This window comes from Punica granatum, chromosome 4, assembly GCF_007655135.1.
Source record: "Punica granatum isolate Tunisia-2019 chromosome 4, ASM765513v2, whole genome shotgun sequence".
Lineage (NCBI taxonomy): Eukaryota > Viridiplantae > Streptophyta > Magnoliopsida > Myrtales > Lythraceae > Punica > Punica granatum.
In genome coordinates, this window is record NC_045130.1 from 27264590 (window position 1) to 27287167 (window position 22578).

At 37.1% G+C, this 22578-nt stretch overlaps 1 protein-coding gene across 1 annotated transcript; it reads left to right on the forward strand.

The window, feature by feature from the left end:
* The first annotated feature begins 9295 nt into the window (after positions 1-9295).
* Positions 9296-11113, forward strand: LOC116203289 (S-type anion channel SLAH4-like). The gene is made up of 2 exons (XM_031534964.1): positions 9296-10209; positions 10604-11113. The coding sequence occupies exons 1-2, from the start codon at positions 9361-9363 to the stop codon at positions 10898-10900; spliced, it is 1146 nt and encodes a 381-aa protein (XP_031390824.1). The 5' UTR covers positions 9296-9360; the 3' UTR covers positions 10901-11113.
* The last annotated feature ends 11465 nt before the right edge of the window (positions 11114-22578 follow it).

The window sequence follows — 22578 nt, forward strand, 5'->3', positions numbered from 1 at the left end:
GTTAAAAAATAATGAATAGTTGAGAGAATTTAGTATTAAAAATTGAATTTAGTATAATAGAGTTGTATGTGGGTTTATATATGGGGCCTACCTTTTTAAATTGGAATAGTTGATTGTTGTTGTGTAGTGAGTATAGTTAAAGTTAGAGTTAAAAGTTTAAAATCAGATTGCAAAATCAAACGGGGTGAGCTGTAAGTAAACCTTATTAACTCTGATAGCGGTGTTGATGATTTGATAGGAATCCATGAAATGTTGACGTGATGAGTTTAGTAGTTCTACATAGCAAGCATATGTTTTTATTAAGGATATTTTTTCTATCCTACACCATAAATGCATAGGTTAATTAATCATCAATTGTCATATTTCATCTAATTGATCATTTGATAAATACTAGTGGTTTACCCGCGTTGGACGCGGATTAAAATGACTGCATGCAAAGGAATATATAAACATCTAATATATCGATTTAATAATAAAAATATATAAAAAAAGATGAAATTGAAGATTTGGAGAAAGGTGCATAGCCAAATTAAACTGCAATTTGCGTAAGTTTTGCCCTCTCTTTTTATTTGGTAGCTTGCATGCTAGTTTGAAAAAAAGAGAACGACGAGAGGGCAGAGCGATCATTTTTTTTTTGGCAGCTTGCATGTTAGTTTGAAAAAGAGAGATAAAGAGAGAATAGTGGTGTTAGTGGATGGTGATTATTTTGTAATTTATTTCTTCGCCTTTAATTTTTTGGTTCTTGTAATTTGAAAAATAAATTTCAAGAACATTTTTGGAAGAGAAAAGTAAGACAGAAGAAGACTTTTGTCTTAGTATAATAGCATAGATATCTGCATTTTTCAATTCCTAAAGTACCCCTTTATTTAATTCTGGAAACAATTAATCGCTAATTAATTATCCCTAACCACTAAATTTAATAGCTACAATTTTGAAATTAGATAAACTCTAAACCCTAATCTAAAACCCTAAATCTTAATCCCAAAACCCTAAAAATCCTAATTAAATCCTAAAAAAACCGTAAAACCCAAAAAGAACCTAAAAAACTCTAAAGAAACCCTGAAAACCCTAAACAGTAAAAAATCAGAATCTTTAGAATCTTTTGAGTTTTAGATTTTTAGAGTTATTTTAGGATTATTTAAGGGATTGATTGTTTCCGCTTTATGATTAGAAATTTTATAATAATTTCAATTTTTTAGATTTTTGTTTAATTTTCTTTTCTTTGTTCCATATTATTTATACCCATAGTGGTTGCGATTATATTTACTAAGAGTGAATTGATTGGAGGTGGAGTTTCTTCCCATGATTAAAGAAAATATAAATTAAGTACTAAAGAATCAAATAGATTAATTAAATGATCAACATAAATCAAATATAAACATTAAAAGCCGAGTCAATGCATCAAATGATGTCACATAGGATAAAAGTCCCCTCAGATTGAGTGATTTTTGATGTCCCAATCAATGAAAAATTCACAATGGCACAATAATATTGTGCCATATCACTCATGGAAAGTCAAAAAGTATTTCAATCATGGCAGTCCAAACTTAAAAGTTTAAAAATCATGCATAGATTTTTTTTGATAAATAAGATAATTCATTAAAGACGAGAATCAAGTACAGAGTTCGAGTGCCTAAGGTTGAGATATCCTTGAAAAATAAAAAGTGATGGGGAGTTAGACAATAAACCGTATTGGCCTAAGTCATGAGTAATGGAATTTTCCTCCCTTGGAACCTAAGAACAAACCCAGGAAGAGAAAAAATTAAGAGCTAAAGTGATATCCGCAATTATGCTTTTAATCTCCCAAGGGGAGCTACAGGGGTGCAGAATGGCATTCACAAGTTGCAGGGCATCGTATCTTAGTCATATCTTCGTCAATCCTCTTTCAGCAGCAATGGATAGCGCGAGGAGGGCTGCTTTGGCTTGCGCTTGGAGAGGTTTATCTTCGTTGGAGGACTGGAACCATGATAGTGAAGGATTGTCGTTCAAAAGTTAGAGAGCCCCGGAAAGGCATGTTCTGTTGATGGTCCAGGCTGCATCTGTGTTTAAGATAAGCCAATCAGGCCCTAAAGGTGCTTGTGAGGCAGGGAGATGCAGTTGATGATGGGGCCGCTCTTTTTGATGCTTATCCTCAGTGAGATCGCTTATATGGTGCTCCAAATAAGACCTCTTTATCCTATTTATGCATTCATGTAAATCAGCTTGCTTCCCTGTGTGCAAGACATCATTGCGTGAGATCCACAAATAATAAAGAGCAATGGCTGCATATAGGGAGAGCTCGGTCCAATCTAAGCGATTGGGGAAGATTGATGCAGGGGGGCAAGAAATGAAGATAATAAGATCCTTCACATTGTTGATAGGGAGAATGCTAGAGTGCAAGTCCCAAGGTGATTCCCTCCAAGCAACACGATAGAAGATACAATCTCTGTAGAGATGATCAATCTTATCGGAGCTGGTGTGGCAAAGGGGACATGGGGCGTCCTCTTCACTAAACTAGGGGAGGCTTTCACTACGTATCTTCCAAAGATGGAGTTTAAAGCGTTCATGAATTTTAAGATTCCAGATGGCCTTCCAAGATATTCCGCTGTGATCATGGAATCTGCGATGTTGATCTGTGAGGTAAAAGGATTTTACAGAATGCTTCCCTGATGAATTGGGGGTCCATTTTGCAGAATCTTCGAAATCGGCTTGGGACAAATGGATCTTGAGGATGTTATGCACCGTGTCTTGCTCGAAAAGGGATGAGAGAAGCGGAATGTTCCATCGCTTTGGGTTGAAGAGCATCATATCACGTACCTTTAGAGCAGGGTCTTGGATTACATCTAGCCTAGGAGATGGTTTGAAGTTGTCCATACCTGGGATCCATGGATCAAGCCAAGCTGAGGTTGTAGAGCCGTTCCCTATAGAAAAGCAAGTACTTGCCTGGATAGTATCCTTGCACCATTGGAGACCTTTCCAAATCGGCGAAGCTGAGGGGCGGTTGGTGGAGTTTAGAAAATTACCGTACTTAGCTTTGAAAGCTCTACCCGCTAGGTTGTCGTTACGTTTTGTGAGCGCCTAAGCCGTTTTGAAAAGCATTGCCTTATTTGAGTCTTCTGCTCTTCGGAAGCCAAGGCCCCCTTTTGCTTTCGGTTGGCAAATAGCATCCCAATTTTTTGGTGCATAGAAGTTGCCCTCTTCTTTGGTAGAATCCCACCAGAATCTCCTAGCCATTTTGTCAATTGTATTGAGTGTGGACTTTGTAAGCCGGAACAGAGACATAGTATAAATCGGGGTGCTGTTGATTACTGATCTGATCAAAGTGGCTCTACTCGCCCATGATAGTGCTTTTGTCTTCCAGGCTGCTAGTCTATTTTTGATCTTATCAATGAGGAACTGAAATGATTCTTTCCTTTCCCTTTTGATGAACAGTGGGTTTCCCAAGTATCTTGCATTTTCCTTTAGTTTTCTAATGCCAATGATGGATTTTGCAAATCTTCTGCTGTTGTGTTCTTGGAGAAGAAAAGACCTGATTTGGTGCAGTTGATTTCTTGGCCCGACCAGTCGCAGAATTTATCGAGGATGTCCTTTATGGCTGTGATATTAGCAAGAGAGGCCTTTGCCAGGATGAGAAGGTCATCTGCGAACATTAGATGGATAGAGAAAAATCATGCATAGATAAATAGTATAAAAAGACGCTTTAGAAGATCAATATTGAACATAAGCTCTCTTAACATAAGTAGAGAAAAAAAAATATATTTCTAGAAGTTCTTCATTCAAGATATATTCTTTTGATAAATAAGATCAAGATCACCGAAGGTTCTTTAGGAAGACTTTAGGATGATGACAAGGTTTGACCTCTTGTTTTTATTAGTTATATACTTTTCAATTGGTTATGAATGTCATAAATTGTGTAATCAAAGAAACACTATCAAATTTAGTTTGAGTTATTTGTTAATATTATTGATACATTATTCCATTATAATACTAGTATAAAAAACTTTTGCAGCTCCTTGCATCGAAAGTGCACAAATTTTACATCAATTTGATTTATCGAAATTAGTAAAGTATTTTTTTTATCCACATGTTAACCTATGGAAATTGAGATAATTTTGATTTTGTCGTTATGTTTTCATATTTGGAATTTATATCGTGCGTATTAAGTAATTATGGCAACTACTTCGATAGAGTAGTTTATTCAGTTTTACTCTTTTTTAATGGTTGGGTTCTCATTAGTCTCAGGTCTAACATTTGCCCGTGGACACCCCTATTTTCATATTTAAGTCTACATATGGACATAACATACTATTTCACTATTTATCCATTTATATATTAACTGTTATGTTTTATATTTACAAATTTGAATGATATGAAAAATACGACAAAAAGCTCATATCAAAAATAAAATTGATTAATTCATATATCTCTAATCCGCGCGTATGCACGGGCCGATTGCCAAGTTATGCTCTAAGGGCAAATGATAGAACAATTCTTTTGTTAAAGTCTCGCAACTCCATTATTTGGATAAAATACTCAAGGGCTAGAAGTGGTGATTTTAAAATTCCTCTTCTAAGTTTGCATGTGCATATAGTGGAGATCCTGTTATGGATAAGACTAAAAAAGCGCATGGAAATGAAAACAACAAAACTACTCGAAAGAGAACTAAGGATTTTGTCGGAGGACATGCTCGATCTAATAAATATATTATATTATCCATTATTTTTATCAAATTCATTTAGTGGGTCATGCGAAAGTAAAGTGTCGTGAATTGATATATTTCACACTTTCATGAAATAGTTAGTGTATCTAACGCTTTAGATGATAAAATAAACATATAGGTAAATTATCCAATAATAATCGACATGAATTGATTCAAGAAATTGTGTATTTATTTTTCTTAAGTAAAGTTCAAATTCGAGTCTTATTAATAGAAAAAAATATATAATTGAGAGAATTTTATTCCATTATGAGCCGACTCAGCTTGAATTGAATTAATTTAAATCCCTTATATTTCCAAAATATTGAAAAGAGAAAATCTTCAATAATATCATTTTTGGGACCCTCACACCGAAAATTGGCCCATCTCATCTCCAACAGTTGAGGTCTCTCGGAATTTGGCATGTGATTGGGGTTAGATTAAACGTCTTAAAAGAGGACCAAATACCTAAATTCTTGCGTCATTATTCACCGAAAAAAGAAAAAAAGAAACATGTTCTTGCATCACTACCACAAGCATCGTTACCATAACCTCAATTGGAACCTATTTTATGACAACTTTGCGTCTCCGCAGTAAAGTGTGGAACCCATCTTATCTACAAATTAAAAAAAAAAAAAAAAAGACATTAGCTCTCACTCATTGGCTGTCTTTTGTTATCTTTTTTAGTCATCAAGGTACATCTATCCGATGAGATTTACCGATATCCTTATTCTATTGATCAAGAGTTGTATTTATTGAGTGTCAATTTAATCCTTATTACAAAATATTATTAATGAATTCAAATTTTTAATAAATTTGGAACCCCATAAATAAAATCTTTTTACTGAAAACTCACTTTATCATTAAGATGGTTTTTGTAATTGCATATCAAAGTACTTTGATACATATAATGACAATGATTCTACGACGCGTCGCTCTTTCTTTCACGTTGCATGCCCACCATCAAAAGTTATCCTCTTTTCCATGGTTTAATATAATTTACTGCAATCTCAACCAAAGCAAGTACCCCGACCCTTCGTATTCTTCCATATATAACCCATCTTCTCTTCGTGGGAAAATTAAAATTATTTTGTTTGCAGCGAGACCATAGACTTAGGGATAGATTGGAGAATGGAAATATAGTGGTTTAGAAGTTCTACTGGTAAAAGTCAAAGCGAAAATCTCTTAATTTCATATTGAGAATTAATTATGTCGCTATACTAAAAGTCCATATTCTTAGAAAACTAAAAAAATTTAATCAATTCATTCCAGTTGTCAGGTATATAATTTTCTTCTTTTTATGCTAAAATGTTGTAATTCACTTATAAAAACAACGGAAAAAGGATATATTGTAATTCCTCAGTATATTTTGTATATAAGAATTGTTGCACGTTGGAGGTTAGTTAGGGATCATTGTCAGCATTCCAACTTCTAAACCTCCAATTTCCAGAAGTTTTAAGCTCGCAGTTGTTCTTACGTGCAAAGAACATTATATTCCCTAAGGCATCGTGTGTGTATATGTGTATATATATATATACACATATATATATATATATATATATAAATTGGCTATTTTCAAAGTACACTACAGAGAGTACAATTCGAATTTGATATTCTTGCAACTGTGATTCGTTTTTGTTTTTCTATTATATTTTTAATAAATTCATTTTACTTACAATATATTCTATTCGACTTTCGATAAATAAACGAACGAAAAAAATAAATGCGTTCACATTGTTGTTTCGTCCTGTTAGGCAAATAAATCCTTAACAATGAAGTAAATAATAAAATTAAAAAATAATACAATAATAAATACGTTACTTAAAGCTGAAGTGAATAATAATATTATATATTAATATATATATTTACTTAACGATGAAGTAAATAATATTAATATCCATGTTTATTTTCTATAAATTTTACAACAAATTAATTTTCATGAATTTCTTTGTAAAATTGATTATTAGCATACTCGATCAAGCAGATGATTTTCTCGCATAGTATGTACTTCACTCTACCTTCTAGGGCAAATGTTCGGATATATTATAACATAGCCTTTTAGGATTTAGGGTAGTATGGGTATATACAAATTCTATACTGCCCATACTTATTTTTTTTCTATATATTTTACTTGAAAAAATAATAAACTTTAATTGATTTTGTCACATTTACTTAGTTGAAAGCTAAGTAATGTATAAATTTCAAATTATTTTCCATAAATTACGAAATGTATTTTTTTTGCTGCTTACCAAGCACATGCATTATTCAAGGAGAATGATTATTAGCTTCATTAATTGTTTTAATTTAATCTTCACCAACTGCAAAACATTAATTATCCCATTAATCTAAAAATGATTGATCTCACATAAATTTTTTCCCATTAACTATCCTTTAGCTTAAATGCCACAATAAAAAATTTTCATGATAACATCATTAATGACGCACAGTCCATCACCCTACTTAAATATATAGTCCGACACATACCCATGCCTAACCATTATTGCAACGTATTCCTCATTCCTTCCATGTATGGTATACTTGGTTGCTAACATGTGTATGACGGCTACCTTATTCTCGTGCCATGAAAAGAATGAACCACACGTCCATTCCGATCAGGCGTAGTGCTTTGGCTGATTGGAGCTCGGATTTCGGCCTAACTGTTCTTAAAGGACGGGTTATTAAAATCTAGATTGGCCAAAAGCTAGCTAGTTAGATGTCTTTTAGAATCCAATTGTTGCGGAGATGAATGGATATATAATAAATAAATAAATAAATAAATAAAGAGTTTTTCATTCTTTATGATTTGGATGGCAGGTTATGGAGGACTATAAAGGGGTGAGCTATAGAAGGTTATTTTATAAATTTGCATAATAATCCTCCATAATCTTCAATCCAAACAAATAATTAGAGCTTCAAAGGATCCAGATGACTTGATAGAGAGGATAAGGAGAAAGGAAATAAATGAGTATAAAATGCTCAATTAAAAAGAACGAAGTCTAGAATCTACTAAGTTGTTGAATCCTTGCGTTGCATGGATTTTGTTCAATAAATTTCATAATATAAGAAATTAAGTATGACAATAATAATTGATATGGATTAGAGAGTTTGTGTTACATTACAATTCTTTTTTTTTTATCCCGTGAATTTGAATATGGTAAATTTTATATTAAAATGATAGATATTTAATCAAAGAGTTATAAATAAAAATTCGTATACATATTTATCATTTCAATTATCAATGAAATTTCTTATAAAATAATTTAAAAAAATTCTGTCAAGTTAAAGTTATGTTATAAAGCCTTTAAACTTTTGAACTTCCATACTCTCTTATATATTTTTCTTATATATTATGTGTTCGTGAATTTGAATAAACTTAATTGATTTTAATAATTTATCTAATGAACCTTTAATTTCCATTTTCTCTTTATATTATCATTACTCATAATAATAAATTATTATCATTAAATTTCATTATAATACATTAAAATATGAATTAATAAGACATTTACTATTTTACCCCTATTTACTAAATTAGAGTTAAATTTATATATTATATAGATTATTTGAAGATTAAGAGTGGATATCACTCTACTAAACATCCTTATCAATGAGGGCAGAGCATTGATACTGTAAATTATCCGTGAATATTTTTTACAATTATGGGCTATAAAGTACATGTTATATAGGTCAATTATTAAATGAAAAGCTGCAATATTTTTTATGATTTTTTTAAAAAACAAAATGCACAATCTATATATCTTCAGTTATGTGATCCACGTGGCACCTAGTCGGATCACACGTAATTGCATGGGCTGACTTTGCATTTTAAAAGGAGGAAAACATCTCCCCAAGTACGGATTCGCCCAACAAAATCGGATTAAAGAACTAAAAATTTTGTTCTAGTTAGGAAAAGCTGTGAGTGAGGAATTGGAACCTCTAGTCAGCAATTTTAAGTTAAGATTAAAATCTTATTAACAACCATTGCTTTATGATCTCTCCAACCTTTTTTCTTTTTCATCCCACACAATTTGCTTTTGCTAACACTCCCAAATTGGGCTTTATTCAACTTCTTCGGCTCTTGTTCAATCACTTATATTTTTTTCTTCGGTGTATGTTCATCACTTCTACTAATATTGAGAATATTCTTAATTACGTATATTTTCTTAACTCTCATGGGGCCAACATGCTATATATAATAAGTTTTTTTTCCTGCCAGAATTCGTCCTATATTGTAAAAGTGTGCTAGCTTTCCAGTTGGGTGCGAGTAACTAATTATATAGATATTATTGTTATTCTACTACTAATGAAAATGAAATCCGTGATCATTTGACAGTAAATTAGGCCAATATTTGATTTCAATATGAGATCAGAACTTAGATGGCATGACGAGCTTAACCATTCAATATACTACCATTTTAGGCATTGAATTAAATTCTTCACACGTACTTTGGGAACATATATAGACCGACTCCATCGTGATGATAAATTTTTTTTATATCCCATTAATTCCTATGTGACCAATTTGTCTATGCGCCCCACTTGTCTCATTGATGGCCTTTCAAATTAGAAGAATGTTGCGTTCTCATTCTACTTATCATTCCCCTATATAAGTCATCCGATGGATGACAAAAGGACTGCGCACTATCTCATACAAAACTTAGAGAGCAAAAACTTTGTTTGGTCCAATGAAAGAACAAGACCACCAACATCCCCATCTCCAAGCAATTGTGGAAGCTCATGCTTCTGTTGCATGCTCAGGTCATGAAAACCTTAACAAGGCACTAATCAACTCGGTCTCCACCCTAAGTCGGTTTCATGCCGGATATTTCCGCATAACCCTCTCCCTTGCGAGCCAGGCTCTGCTGTGGAAAACCCTAGTTGACCGAAGCAAACAGTTCCACAAGCTTCCTTCCCTCACTTTCCTTCTCGTTTGGTGCCTTGCACTGGCAACTCAAGTTCTCTTCTGTTTCTTGTACTTGCTCAAATGCTTATTTCACTTCCACATGGTTAGGGCTGAGTTCTTGCACCATGTGGGAGTGAATTACCTCTTTGCCCCTTGGATTGGATGGCTCCTCTTGCTTCAATCATCTCCCAACTTCTTCTTTGCCTCTAACACAACACCGTATATAGCCCTTTGGTGGGTCTTCATGATTCCAATCATCGTACTTGACGTGAAGATCTATGGGCAGTGGTTCACCACTGAGAAGCGGTTCCTATCAGCGGCGGCCAACCCTACCAGCCAGGTGACAGTGATTGCTAACCTGGTGGGGGCTAGGGCTGCTGCTCAGATGGGCTGGGAAGAGACCGCGATGTGCATGTTCTCCCTAGGGATAATACACTATCTTGTCATCTTCGTGACACTTTATCAACGGTTGTCAGGTGGAAATAATTTCCCGGCAATGCTGCGGCCGACTTTCTTCCTGTTCTTTGCGGCGCCGAGTATGGGGAGTATGGCTTGGAGCTCCATTTCAGGAGTTTTTGATACCTCATCGAAGATGCTCTTCTTTCTCTCTTTGTTCATATTTGCCTCCCTGGTAAATTAATTTCCTATCCAGAACTAGTTTAGTCCAAGACAAACACATGAACCTATTTAAAATCATATCTTAGTATACATTTCATTAAACCGTTCTATCAACAGATGATGGATCTTCTTATAATTGCCAGTTTAAACTCTTTGGAAAATGTCTGTAGGTTAAAGTACACCGCATCTTCTAGCAGCTGCAGATATCATTCAACTGCCTATTCTAATTTACCATATTTGCTATGTCGTGGTTTTGTTCATTGTTGCCTGGTTATACATATATACATGTCAGGTGCATGCATTTCACACACGAGAACATAAACTGAGATGGTCGATGCTATTGGTGCAATCAAAGAATTTCAAATTTGAACACACACAGTAAGTACATAAATTATATTGTTTCACAGGCTTGCAGGCCATCTTTATTCAAGAAGTGCATGAGGAGGTTCAATGTTGCATGGTGGGCCTATTCCTTCACCCTCACGTTCCTCGCCCTTGCATCGACGGAGTACGCCAAGGAGATGAAAGGGATTGGTAACAGCACTGGAAGTATCATATCGCTTATGCTGTCAGCCCTCTCCATACTCATTTTCCTGTGCCTAATCCTCCTAACTGTGCTCAAATTTGATAAGCTTCTACATCGAAATGATCCCTCGAATGTAAGCTTCTCCAATGGCCGTAGATCGGGATCAGGAAGTGCCTGAACATGCGTACCCCAGAAAAAGGATTAGGAAACATGTACCTTATGACTTCCTTCAGCCCGTAGTGGGCATCCTCAAATGTCTAGATGTTTTGCCTCTTGTGAGTGCATACATAGATTGAAGATATAGCATGTCTGTAACGATTTCCATTTTTATGGAGCTCATAGAAGGCAATGGACATTTCAATCCAGAAGCTCGAAAAGTTAACTTTCTTTCCTTTTTTTATTTAAAATATGTGAAAAATATTTGATTCTTACAAACATGGGTTTGTTCAAGTGGATTGACACGCTTGTTTCTCGTAAGTAAGTTCTTGGATTTGAGTTTAATAAACACATAAAATTTATGTTGGGAAAGCTATACCCCTTAGTAGGCTGACCCTACTCGAACTAGATTAGTCAAGATTTGAACTTCCGAATATCAAGGTGCAAAAAAATATATATATATTTGATTCTTCTTATAATATATGGGTAGGTCGACGATTAATAAATCAGCTTTTATTATATGCGTGCAGATAGTTTCCCATTGAAAATTAAAAACAAACGTCGTTCATGGACTGATAATGCTGGACCTATTTACCGATATAAGTTAGTTTAGGTGGTTGAACACCTTTTTCTTCTTTTTTAAGATCTCGAATTTGAGTTTTGTGATAGAAGAAAATTCATTATAAAGAGCTTTCTTTATTGGTGAACAGATTCGAGTCTAATATGGATTAATTGGAGCCCGTTAGACTTCCTGATATCGGTTGGTCCACCGAAAAAGATAATATTAGAACTAGATTTCCCTTAATTAATAATTAGACAACAAGAAAAAGGGTACATCATGTTCCCTAGAAAAGAAAATATGAAAAGGCCTTTGAAGGGATCCACTTGTCCAACACAGATCCTATTAATAAAAATCATTCATTGAGTTAATTAAAAATTTCAATCAAATTCAAGAAGAGAAGTTATTGGGGATGAATAATTTTATATGATTTATGCAACGCACGTGAAGATAATATAATATATTACAGAATTTTGCATATGCTTTTAAGAATAAATATTAATTATCACAAAAAAAGATAGAAATCATATATTTTTTATTCTTTAAATGACAGTATTTTCTCTCACACCTTTCATTTTTATTTGAATTTCAAAGTATTTTATCGATTAGCCTTTATAATCATTTTGAAATTTATAATTATTAAGTAAAAGCAAATGAAAACCCAAATGGAGCAATAATTTATATAAATGGAGAAAGACTTTGAAAAAGAATAATTTTTTGTGGCATTACTATAATTTTCTATATTTTTTAGGAAAATTTCCGAGAGAACAGAGGAAAATACCGAGGGATTTCCCCTTGGAAGTTCCTGGGTAAATAAAAAATAAAAAATAATTTAATTAGGGGTTAGCGAGGGAATAGTTCACTCGGTAATATTAAAAAATTTTTAAAAAATAACAAAATACCTAGGCAACTTCGTTCAGTAATTTTAAAAATTAAAAAAATTTAAAACAATATCAAGGTAATCATGCCCGCGTCATTACCTAGGGAATACCGAGCGAAATTACTTCAGTAATTTAAAAAAATAAAAAAAATACCTAGGAAATTTCCCTCGGTACTAGGCAATATCAAGGAAATGGCGAGGGAATAATTTCCTTGGTAATTTTCCAAAATTAAAAGAACTAAAATTAATATAAAATATTAAAAAGGAGAATGGCGAAATTTAAAAATTTTAAAATTAAAAGTTTTTATTATTTTTTAGTAAATATAACAAATATAGAAATAAATTTGTTGAAACATGTTCAAAGAAAATATAATTGGTAATGCAAAAGAGAATTAATTTAAATATAATAATTCAAAAATTAAATAATGATTAGACGTAATTTCTTATTTATACTAGAATATTATTTAATAACTTTTTGTTGATTAAAAAAGTGAATAAACTCAATGTATTTAAATGTTAAAAAAAGTAAACTAATACAATGTGATTGCTTGCTCATGCTCATTTGTAAGGACAAATAATGCTTAAATTTACAAAGATTAATATTTGTCTAGAAAAAGATTTGTATACTATTTTAAAAATAAAGATTTCAGTTTATACATTAAATATATTTACTCGTACTGAAGAGACAACAACATCACTGTAGCGTGGGCGGTAGGGGTGCGTGCGCCTACGGGGATACCCGGGTTTGACTCTCCCCCAAGTCACACACTTGTGATTAACGGCGGGTAGGGGGGAAGGGGAGGGAATACCTACGGGCGTGCACGGGTACCAGGTATACTCGGAACCGGTCGGAACCTACCTGTTAGGGTAGGGTCCGGGTATATCGTATTGAAAATATGATAGGTTCCGGGTATTAAAATCAGGAACCGGTGAAAATCGGTTTCGGTTTCGGTTCCTGTCTACAGAGTACCCGGAACCGGTTATTTATTAAATAAAAAAGAGAAAAGAGTAAAGTTACTGGCTCCTCTAATGAATCAAAACAGAAGCACTTTGTTGTGTGGGATCGTATTATGGATGTTTAATTTTGTCGATGGATTGATGAGACAAATTATTTTTTTTATTGTTGTGGATTAATCTAAATTTTGTTGATATTCTATTTGGCGTGATTATTGATTATGTATGTGATATTTTCGGTTTTATTTAGCGAGAGAAAAAAATTTACAGGTTCCAACAGAGTACCCGGAACTTGTGATATAATACAGGTTCCGGGTAGGTTCCGGTTCTAGTGTTCAACAGGATAGGGTCCGGATCCAAAATCTTGGAACCTGTCCCTTACAGGATAGGGTCTAGGTATCGTGAAAAATACAGGGTACCCGGAACCGATCACCTCTAGGAATACCGAGGTGAAAGATTCTGATGAGCTTTATTTATGAGGGATTTGTCCCTCCGTAATAGCGAGAATATAGTAGTGTGGGTTGTGGGAAGAATTTTTTACTCAATACGATTGGTGTTACACGTTATAAAAAATGTTAGAGTTATTTCTCTTATTTAATTAAAACTAGGGTTATTAATGTACAAAATGAAACTATGAATATTGGAAAGAAAACTGAGTGACACATTATAGGAAGATGTATTTTTATGTGTAAAATATACAAATACTTGTTTACGACCTGAAAATTAAGGGCCGATGAGTTGTCCAGGTCTTGGGGTAATGAATACACCTAGTTTACTAAGCCATATGGTCTCGAGAAGCCAGGAGTTCCGAGTTCGGGGGTTATGTTACGTGCGAGTCTATATCCCCCATGCCCCGTCTGTACTCTAGTTTGTTTAGAATTTGCCAATTTTAGTTTGATTATCATATGAGTTAGACTTCAATCGTCTCGCTTGGTTTGACACCGTAAATTAATTGAGAAACGAACGATTTGGGCTAATATCTTGGGAGAGGAGTAGGTCCATACATTGAGGGTTTGGCTGCTGTCCTCGCACTACGGTTCATCGGACCTTGATGGTCGATTCCCCGCGCGGGCCAAGACCGCGAAATATTGAGCTTACTTATCCCTGGGGACGTAGATTGACTCGGTTGGTTCGATGCTCGAACCTCTCACTAGCTGACCGAGATCATTACATGAATAAATATACAGATAAATCCCTTGCATTGTACTCTCAATAATAAATACAAATACATTAATGAGATCTGATGCGGCAGAAGACTTGGCAAGTCAGTACCTGGAGAAAAATAGGTTCGGACGACCCTATTTCGAAGGAAACGGCCTTAGGAGCAAAACTCACGGCCTTTGGCCGTGAAATTTCGATATTTTAGGCGAATTCCATCGTTTAGGGCCTAAAATGGGCATTTTATCGTTATTTAGGTGTTTTGGCAATTTTAGGAAAGTTTATTTCTTTTTGTGCAATTTAGGTTTTCTTAATCCCTATTTAAGTTTTGTAAGCCCTAGGGCTGAAGGAGTCGTCTTTTGGATTATCAATAAAAATTAGAGCTTTCGTGCTCCTTGCCCAATTCTTGGATTCGATCCGAGTTGGATGCCAATTACCTAGGTATTCGAAGAATCAATAGGGAGTTGAAGGTCGTAGTTACGGTATTCTGCGGAATCAACGGGTCTGCGACAGGACACTCGCGTGTACGCTGCGTCAGTTGGTATCAGAGTCTACGGTTTGATCTTGATCGACCATGCCGCCCAAGAGGAAGGATCGTGTGGAAGATGTTCATGACCGTGAAAATCTGCGACATCTGGAGCAGAGGCTAGATCATATGGATCAGATGGATCAGAGGATGGAACGTATGTTGGGGCAGCTAACACAGCAGATGGCTGCACTTATGGAGAATCAGAATCGGAGAAACCTTAATCCGAATTTTGACCCTGATCGAGAGGAAATCGAGTATGATTCCAATTCTGAAGGGAACGCGACTTTGTTTTCCGAAGAAGATCCGTCTGATGAGACATTTTTCATGGCGGGAGGCGATGGAGAGCCTGATTTCGACGAGGATGATGAGGGAGATGACAAGGGTTATGACGAGAACTGGAAATTCGATGAATTTGAGGGGAATGATGTGGGTCTTTTTGCTTATGCGGAGTATGATGAGGACGACAAGGAGGCTGATGCGGTCTGGGAGGCCATCGACAAGAGAATGGACTCGCGAAGAAAAGATAGGAGGGAGGCGAGGCTAGAGGAAGAAATTGAGAAGTACCATGCCCCGAATCAACAGATGAGGACGATGATGTCAGATGTCTCTATCGAACCAATCACTGCGACAAAGTATTTTGAGTTGGGATTTTTTCCAATCATCCGTTCTGAAGCATGGGCTGACATCGGTTTCCGGTCAAGTATGGAAGATATGTATGTTTGTGTAGATAATTTTACCTTTGGACTCCTAGGGCGAATTCTCTCCACTTAAGGGAGAATGATGCGGCAGAAGACCTGGCAAGTTAGTACCTAGAGAAAAATAGGTTCTGACGACCCTATTTCGAAGGAAACGACTTCATGAGCAAAACGCACGGCCTTTGGCCGTGAAATTTCGATATTTTATGCGAATTCCATCGTTTAGGGGCTCAAATGGGCATTTTATCATTATTTGGGTGTTTTGGCAATTTTAGAAAAGTTTATTTCTTTTTGTGCAATTTAGGTTTTCTTAATCCCTATTTAAGCTTTGTAAGCCCTAGGGCTGAAGGAGTCGTCTTTTGGATTATCAATAAAAATTGGAGCTTTCGTCCTCTTTGCCCAATTCTTGGATTCGATCCGAGTTGGATGCTAATTACCTAGGTATTCGAAGAATTAATAGGGAGTTGAAGGTCGTAGTTCCGGTATTCTGCGGAATCAACGGGTCTGCGACAGGACACTCGCGTGTACGCTGCGTCAAGATCTCAGTCGGTTTGCGTTTAGCCAGTAGTCCGCCCTCGCTTACTGTGAGTCTAAAAGACTAAAATTGAAATTAATGCAACGTAGGACTAAACCAACAGGTCCTAGCAGTATGGGTCCTCGAGATGACCACGGGATCAGTTGAGCTCCCGGATGGTGACTCCAGACTAGACCCCATATCGAGTTAGGGTCGCGCGCACTCGGTATGTGTGGGCACTGGATCCCGTGATCGATGGTTGGGGTATTAGACCCCGTGTTGATTGTGCCCTAATGATTCGGGCTCGAACCACAAGAGAAATAGAGAAACCATACAAGGTGTGAATTAGTCGCCACATTTATGTGATTATCAGTTTATTGATATGAAGTTGCTTGACAGACATGTTTCTATTCTAAACAAACTAAAATAGAAATGACACACACAATGAAAATTGGTCGCGGTATGTAGCATTCGGTGTGTGATTCGTTTTAAGTTAATCTGTTTTATGACACTGACAAGTTAATAGATTATGAACGGAGTGTGTTTTGCAAGAATCCTAAATCCTAGGGTATTGTCCCGTCTGTTTTCCCATGTTTGATTATTTTGAGTTCGAGATCAATATGCTTTAGTGTTTTAACCCAATCTAAGCATAAACTTAGGAAAGTGGGGGTGCAAAACACCACGGGGGTGCCAAGGTCTCTACTCATGTCCTATGAAGGACCAAATAACCTTTCACGGGTTTTCACACTCGCGTCTCTAATCCATGCTCATAAGTGCTCGATCTATGCTAAAACGATCGAAACACTTTTGTCAGAAAGAGATGGTTGTGTAGATGAAATCTGAGCCCACAGTGGCTGCTCATCTTTTCCCATAGCTCGGAGTGTTTCGACCACTCTAACTCCAGGGTTATCAGTAAGTCAAGAAGAGATAGTCGTGCCCTTATACATGAAAAATTGTTTTCTAAAAAGAAATCGAGATTGTGTGATACGGACCGTCGAGGCCAATAGCCAATGTCAACCGATCCCTTGGATCCACTAGGATCGTGTGGACCCTGAAGAAGCCGAGAGACCAGTCGATCCGCTTGGAAGCAATCCAAGAAGAACTCCCACATTCCGACTCTAGTCGCCTCAAATCGGGCCTGGACTCGAGTCAGTACTCACAAGTCCTTCCTAGATGTCAATTCTACGAGTGTCACGTGTCTCGATTATTTGTCGAAAATTGTGGGGTTTGAAAAAGGCATGATTACTGGTTCGTGATTTATCGACTCGATTACAAGTTAATGGTCGATTCATGCAATTTATTTAAAAGTCGAGTGAATTAGTTAGTCAAGTGATTCGTCCCATTTACTACGTGTGTGGAATTAATTGATTTTGGTGATTTTACTGAATGCTCTTCATTTTGTGGGTTTCGAATGGTCGAATCGATCATAGATGAACCGACCGAATGGAATTCTAATCCCAGATCGTTTTGATTATTCGAAAACGACTCGCAACACGACGATCGGGACGGGTCCCCGAGGGCCAAGGAACTCGGCCCATGAAAGCTGAGGGCTCCTTGGACCCTCGCGGGGCCGAGACTATCCCCATTGCACAAATCCATGCAACTTGTTCGATATTAGTCGATTATACACGAAAATCATGAAATGGCATAATTACATGCATGAGACATACAATGACAAATAAATATATACACAAAGCTAGTACCCCATGATAAACGAGAAATGCATGAAAACATGAAATAAAAATCGAAACGGAAAGGAAGAGAGTGTCATAGACCCTAATAGGGTTAGAGGGGTCTCAGCCCCACCCTCACGGGTTGGACCGAGACCATATTCACCCGATTCAGGTCCGAGGTGGTCTCCTTGATGCCGTTTCGCATGCAACATACACACACATATATAACACGATATTAAGTAGGAATCGATCAAACGGTACCGGTATGAAAAACAAGGTAAATCATAAACGCAATAAACATGAAAATAGGGTTGGATCGGGGTCAAAGAGTCCGTTTTGGATCTAAATTGGGTCAGGAATGGGCTGCATCGAACCCGAAAATCAGTTTGGTATGACGTGTTGAATAGATAGAAAGTTCAGTAATTTTTTTTTATTCGGAGTTGCAGCTTCCAGAAAATTCTAAACTTTTGTGTAGGATCTTAAAATAACATTAGAAATATGTGGTAAAAATTTCAGCTCATTTTGAAGTCTATGATAACTATCAAAATTAGATTAAACCACCAAAAAGATGGGTGAACATTTTTTTATAGAAATATCCAGCACCCAGAAAAATCTGAAATTTTTTATAAGGCCTTAAAATAGCATTAGGAATGTGTGGTAAAAATTTTAGATCATTTTGGAGTCGGGTGATTTTTGAAATTTCTTAAGGCCCAACCGAGGATCTAAGGAAAAACATGTGAAATGAGTCCAAAACACTCATTCAAGAGTCCAGTAGTAAACACATACACATTAAATTGATATTTACATGCACACAGATAAAAAAACTTAGAACATGAATGTTAAGTAGGATTGGGTCCGCATTATCGCCCCATAAGTACTTGTAACTAAAAAGTCATAACTTCTCTAAGTTGTGAGTGTTATACATTCTCCAGATGAGGTGGTTGAGCGCTCAGAGCAGACAAGAGGTACAAGAACTGCTCAGCATAGAACTGAACAGAACAATGGAGCCGATAGGGCTTTCGTGTTGTCGGAGATGGTGCAGTTGCACAGGCTGCTCTAAGGGGTTCTCGGCCTACAATACAAGGTAAAAGAAAGAAGGAAAGGGAGGCAGGAAGGGCGCTGCCCCTTGTTGGAGTCGGGTGACCCGGGAGAAGCGAAAAGGACACTTACGGATGGCTCGACTAGACGAGTGAGGGGAGGCTGCTGCAGTGGCTGTACTTAGTGGCTCGAGGTAGCCTAGGGGTCCCTAATGAGGGCTGAAGATGGCACGTGGGTCGCGGAGTCACGGGCTGACCCTCTTGGTTGTGAACCCAAGAGAGAGGGAGAAAGACCTGAGAGGAGGAAAAGAGCCCAGGAGGTGGCTGTGCTCGGTGGAATGGCTCTTGGACCGTGACCTCCTTATCACGGGAAAGAGAGAGGGCCGTAGGTGGCCCGTCCAAGGATGTTGGCACGACTCACTTTAGTCGTGCACGAAGGGAACTCGCCTTTAAATGGGAAACGCTTAGAGGAGACGCGGTTGGATAGTGCTAGTTTGCTTTCTTGGAGGCTTCAAACGGAGAAAATAATGTCACCAATGGACTCGAGAGGTCGATTACGTGTGGGATGTGTGGTTAGTTTGAAGTTCGAGTAAGGTCGGGAGGCGATCATCGGAAAACCGCCCAGTTTTCTATCGAAACCATGGAGGTTTCGGCCATGGGAGGAGGCTGCAGAGGTCTTGAGGGTTGAGAGGATGAGAAAGCTTGAGAGGATTTGGGTGCTCTTGAGGTTTAGAGAGAGTGTCAGTTCTAGAGAGCGGTTGTGTTCTTGCTTGCATTTCCTTTATGTATTGTTCAAGAAGCGAACGAAAATCAAATCGAAGAGATGATGAGAGGGAGGTGGCTGTCGAATTCTAAGAGGGAGGGGGAAGGCAAGATCCACTTATTGTGGAAGGAAGAGATGGGATGGATGGGAAGGGGTCCGTTTGTGGCCTTGATATGGGGCAAGCTTCCTTAAATCGGGGAAAGGAAAAGAAGACAGGAGGAGAGGGGTGGCCAACCAAGGCTTAGGTCGTGGGTCCCACCGGTTAGCTTGGGGAGTCGAGGAGGCTCGGGGCTCGGTCGGTTGCGTGTTCGATTTTTGTGACTCGAACGGAAAGTGTATTGTCGATGTCGGCTAGAAAAGGATTTCGTTGAGCCCAATGTCGATGTGTTTCACTTGGACTGATAACTTGAGGGACTGAAGGCTCAGGAGTTGCTTTTGCTCGATTCGGGTGATCTGAGCAAAGTTAACCGTTTTTGTCTACTTTTTGCGTATCCATGTTCTATGCCAGTAGTTTTGATATGCTTTGATGTCGGAGCGGAATAAATGACTCTGTGGCCTCTACTACAAATGGCAATTAGAAGACTATCAGGGAACCTGCAGTCGGACTTCTCTGACTGTTTCCTGAGTGTCTCGAGGTGTCCGAAACCCACTGTGTTCTCCGTTTGTTGAAATCAGACCCCGAAAGTTTGCCGCCAGCATTTGAGACCCTTTCAAAGCCACTCGGGAAGCCTAAATGATTTATGCAGTCCGAATGTTCTTCCTGGTCCCTAGGGTCACTGGGACCAGCCGAGCCTGACCTCGGTTGTTAACATTTCACCCAATGAGCTGGCGGCTTGAGAACCTCTCTGGAAGTCGTTTGAGATTACTAGAGAGTGCTTTGTCTCAAGCAGATGATTTGCGAAATGTGCTCAGAGGTGCTCTTCATCAGTTTGGCACTATAAGGGATTTTTAGAGTCCCACATTTGTCTAGATACATCAAAAAGTTAGAGTTAAAATGAAATGACTCTTGATCCAATAGATTGTTGGGAATTGGTGTATGCCCTAGAGGCAATCTATAATCAGTTTTGTAATATGATATCTATTTCATTATAAAACGAGGCATTTCTGTTATTGTGTAGATTGCGCTAAATATGATTTTACACAATAATGTCCTTGGAATAGTATGTTCAATAGGCATCAAGTGTGACTTGATTGTGAGATCCTATAATTAACGAACATTATTCCTAAATGTCCATAGTCAAAGTATTATCGTTAATTAGGACAACGATAATACGGTTAGACTAGTGTGGGTGTTAATTGATGACCAAGTCTCACAGGTCATGGATATGGAGATATCAAATCACACCACATGTATACATTAAGAGTAATGTGTATTGGACTGATCCGCCATGAGATTGCTACATGGGTTGTTACGTGACTGTCATTAGCATATCTCAAAGTGACTATAGTGTAATGGTCCTTTGACTTGAGGTCACCATGGATTCCTACATGTAATGTCGTATATTTTGATACTGTCAAACGCCACCGTAACAGGCTGGTTATAAAGATAGTTATTGGGTATGCCACAAAGCATGGAAAAGAATGTGAGTGACCAAGATAGGATTTGCCCCTCCTACGAAACGGGAGCGATATCTCACGGCCACTTGGTGGTTAAGTCTAAAAGTGTATGCATACCCAAATGAGTCGATATAACGATATCGAGCTCATTTGTTCTGATAGACTTACCCGGTAAACCAAGAAAGAGAGATATTGAGCCATACAAGGATGTCATCGACCATGCCTTGGGCTCAATAGAGATATAGAGGATAATGGATTATATTACACGGTAATATAGGTCACGAGGTTCGTCGAGAAATTAACTTTTCGATTACTTGAGTAACAGTGATGCATTGCTAGATGCCGCTCACTGTTTGTAATATTGAAATAGAGATTTCGATATTACTATCAACGTAATTGGGAACCTACAGGGTCACACACGACGACTAAATCGACGAGATATTTTGAAACAATAAAATCGTCTAATAGAGATTAGATGATTTATGGTGCGATTGATTAATCGGATATTTAATGAGATTAAATTTGTCGATTAATTAGACTCGATTTATTAGATTAAATGGACCAAATTGATGCACGATTAATATGGTGACACATGGCTTTTATTTGGATAGACATGTGTATGGACACATGTCACTTGGGGACATTAATTCCCCTCATCCCACATCGGCAATTCAAAGGGAAAGCATTTCCCAAATTGCTTATAAAAAGCACTAACAGGAATGGGTTATAGATATGTGTGTGAATGTATGCTTATATATATATATATGTGACAGTACGCATATATATGTGATATATATGAATGCATAAGCATATACATACATATAAGTGTATACGTGTATAATTGTAGGAAAAGTCAAAGTTGAATTGTTCAACTTTAATTAATCCTACCAGTTTAATAAATTTCGGGTGTCGCATCAGTGTTTCTTTCGAGTGTTGGTCGCTACCACCGCCGATCTCGAAGACTCGTCGACAAAGTCGGTGTGGATACCGGTAGAGGCGTCACGCGTGGGACGCTTGGTCGACAGTTTTAAAATTCCAGGTACGCTTTTATTTACTCTTATTCTTCTAGTAGGTCTTGGAATTAGTTTCACGGGTATGAAATTTTGAATTTCTATTCCTTTTTCGCTTCCGTTGCGCCCCGTGAAACTAGCAATTGGTATCAGAGCCTAGCTAGTTAGAATCTGAGTAGATAATAGCATAAAATATGATTTTATGCTTGGTACTGGTGTGATTATGTTTGATATTTGCGGTGCATGACTGTTAGACTTGGACTATGTCCTAGTTGTGTTAGTATAATAGTTATACGTGTGGACTATTATGTAATGGTTACATAATAGTGTATGGTGAGATCGATTAAATGTTAATAAAATCCCTCAAAATA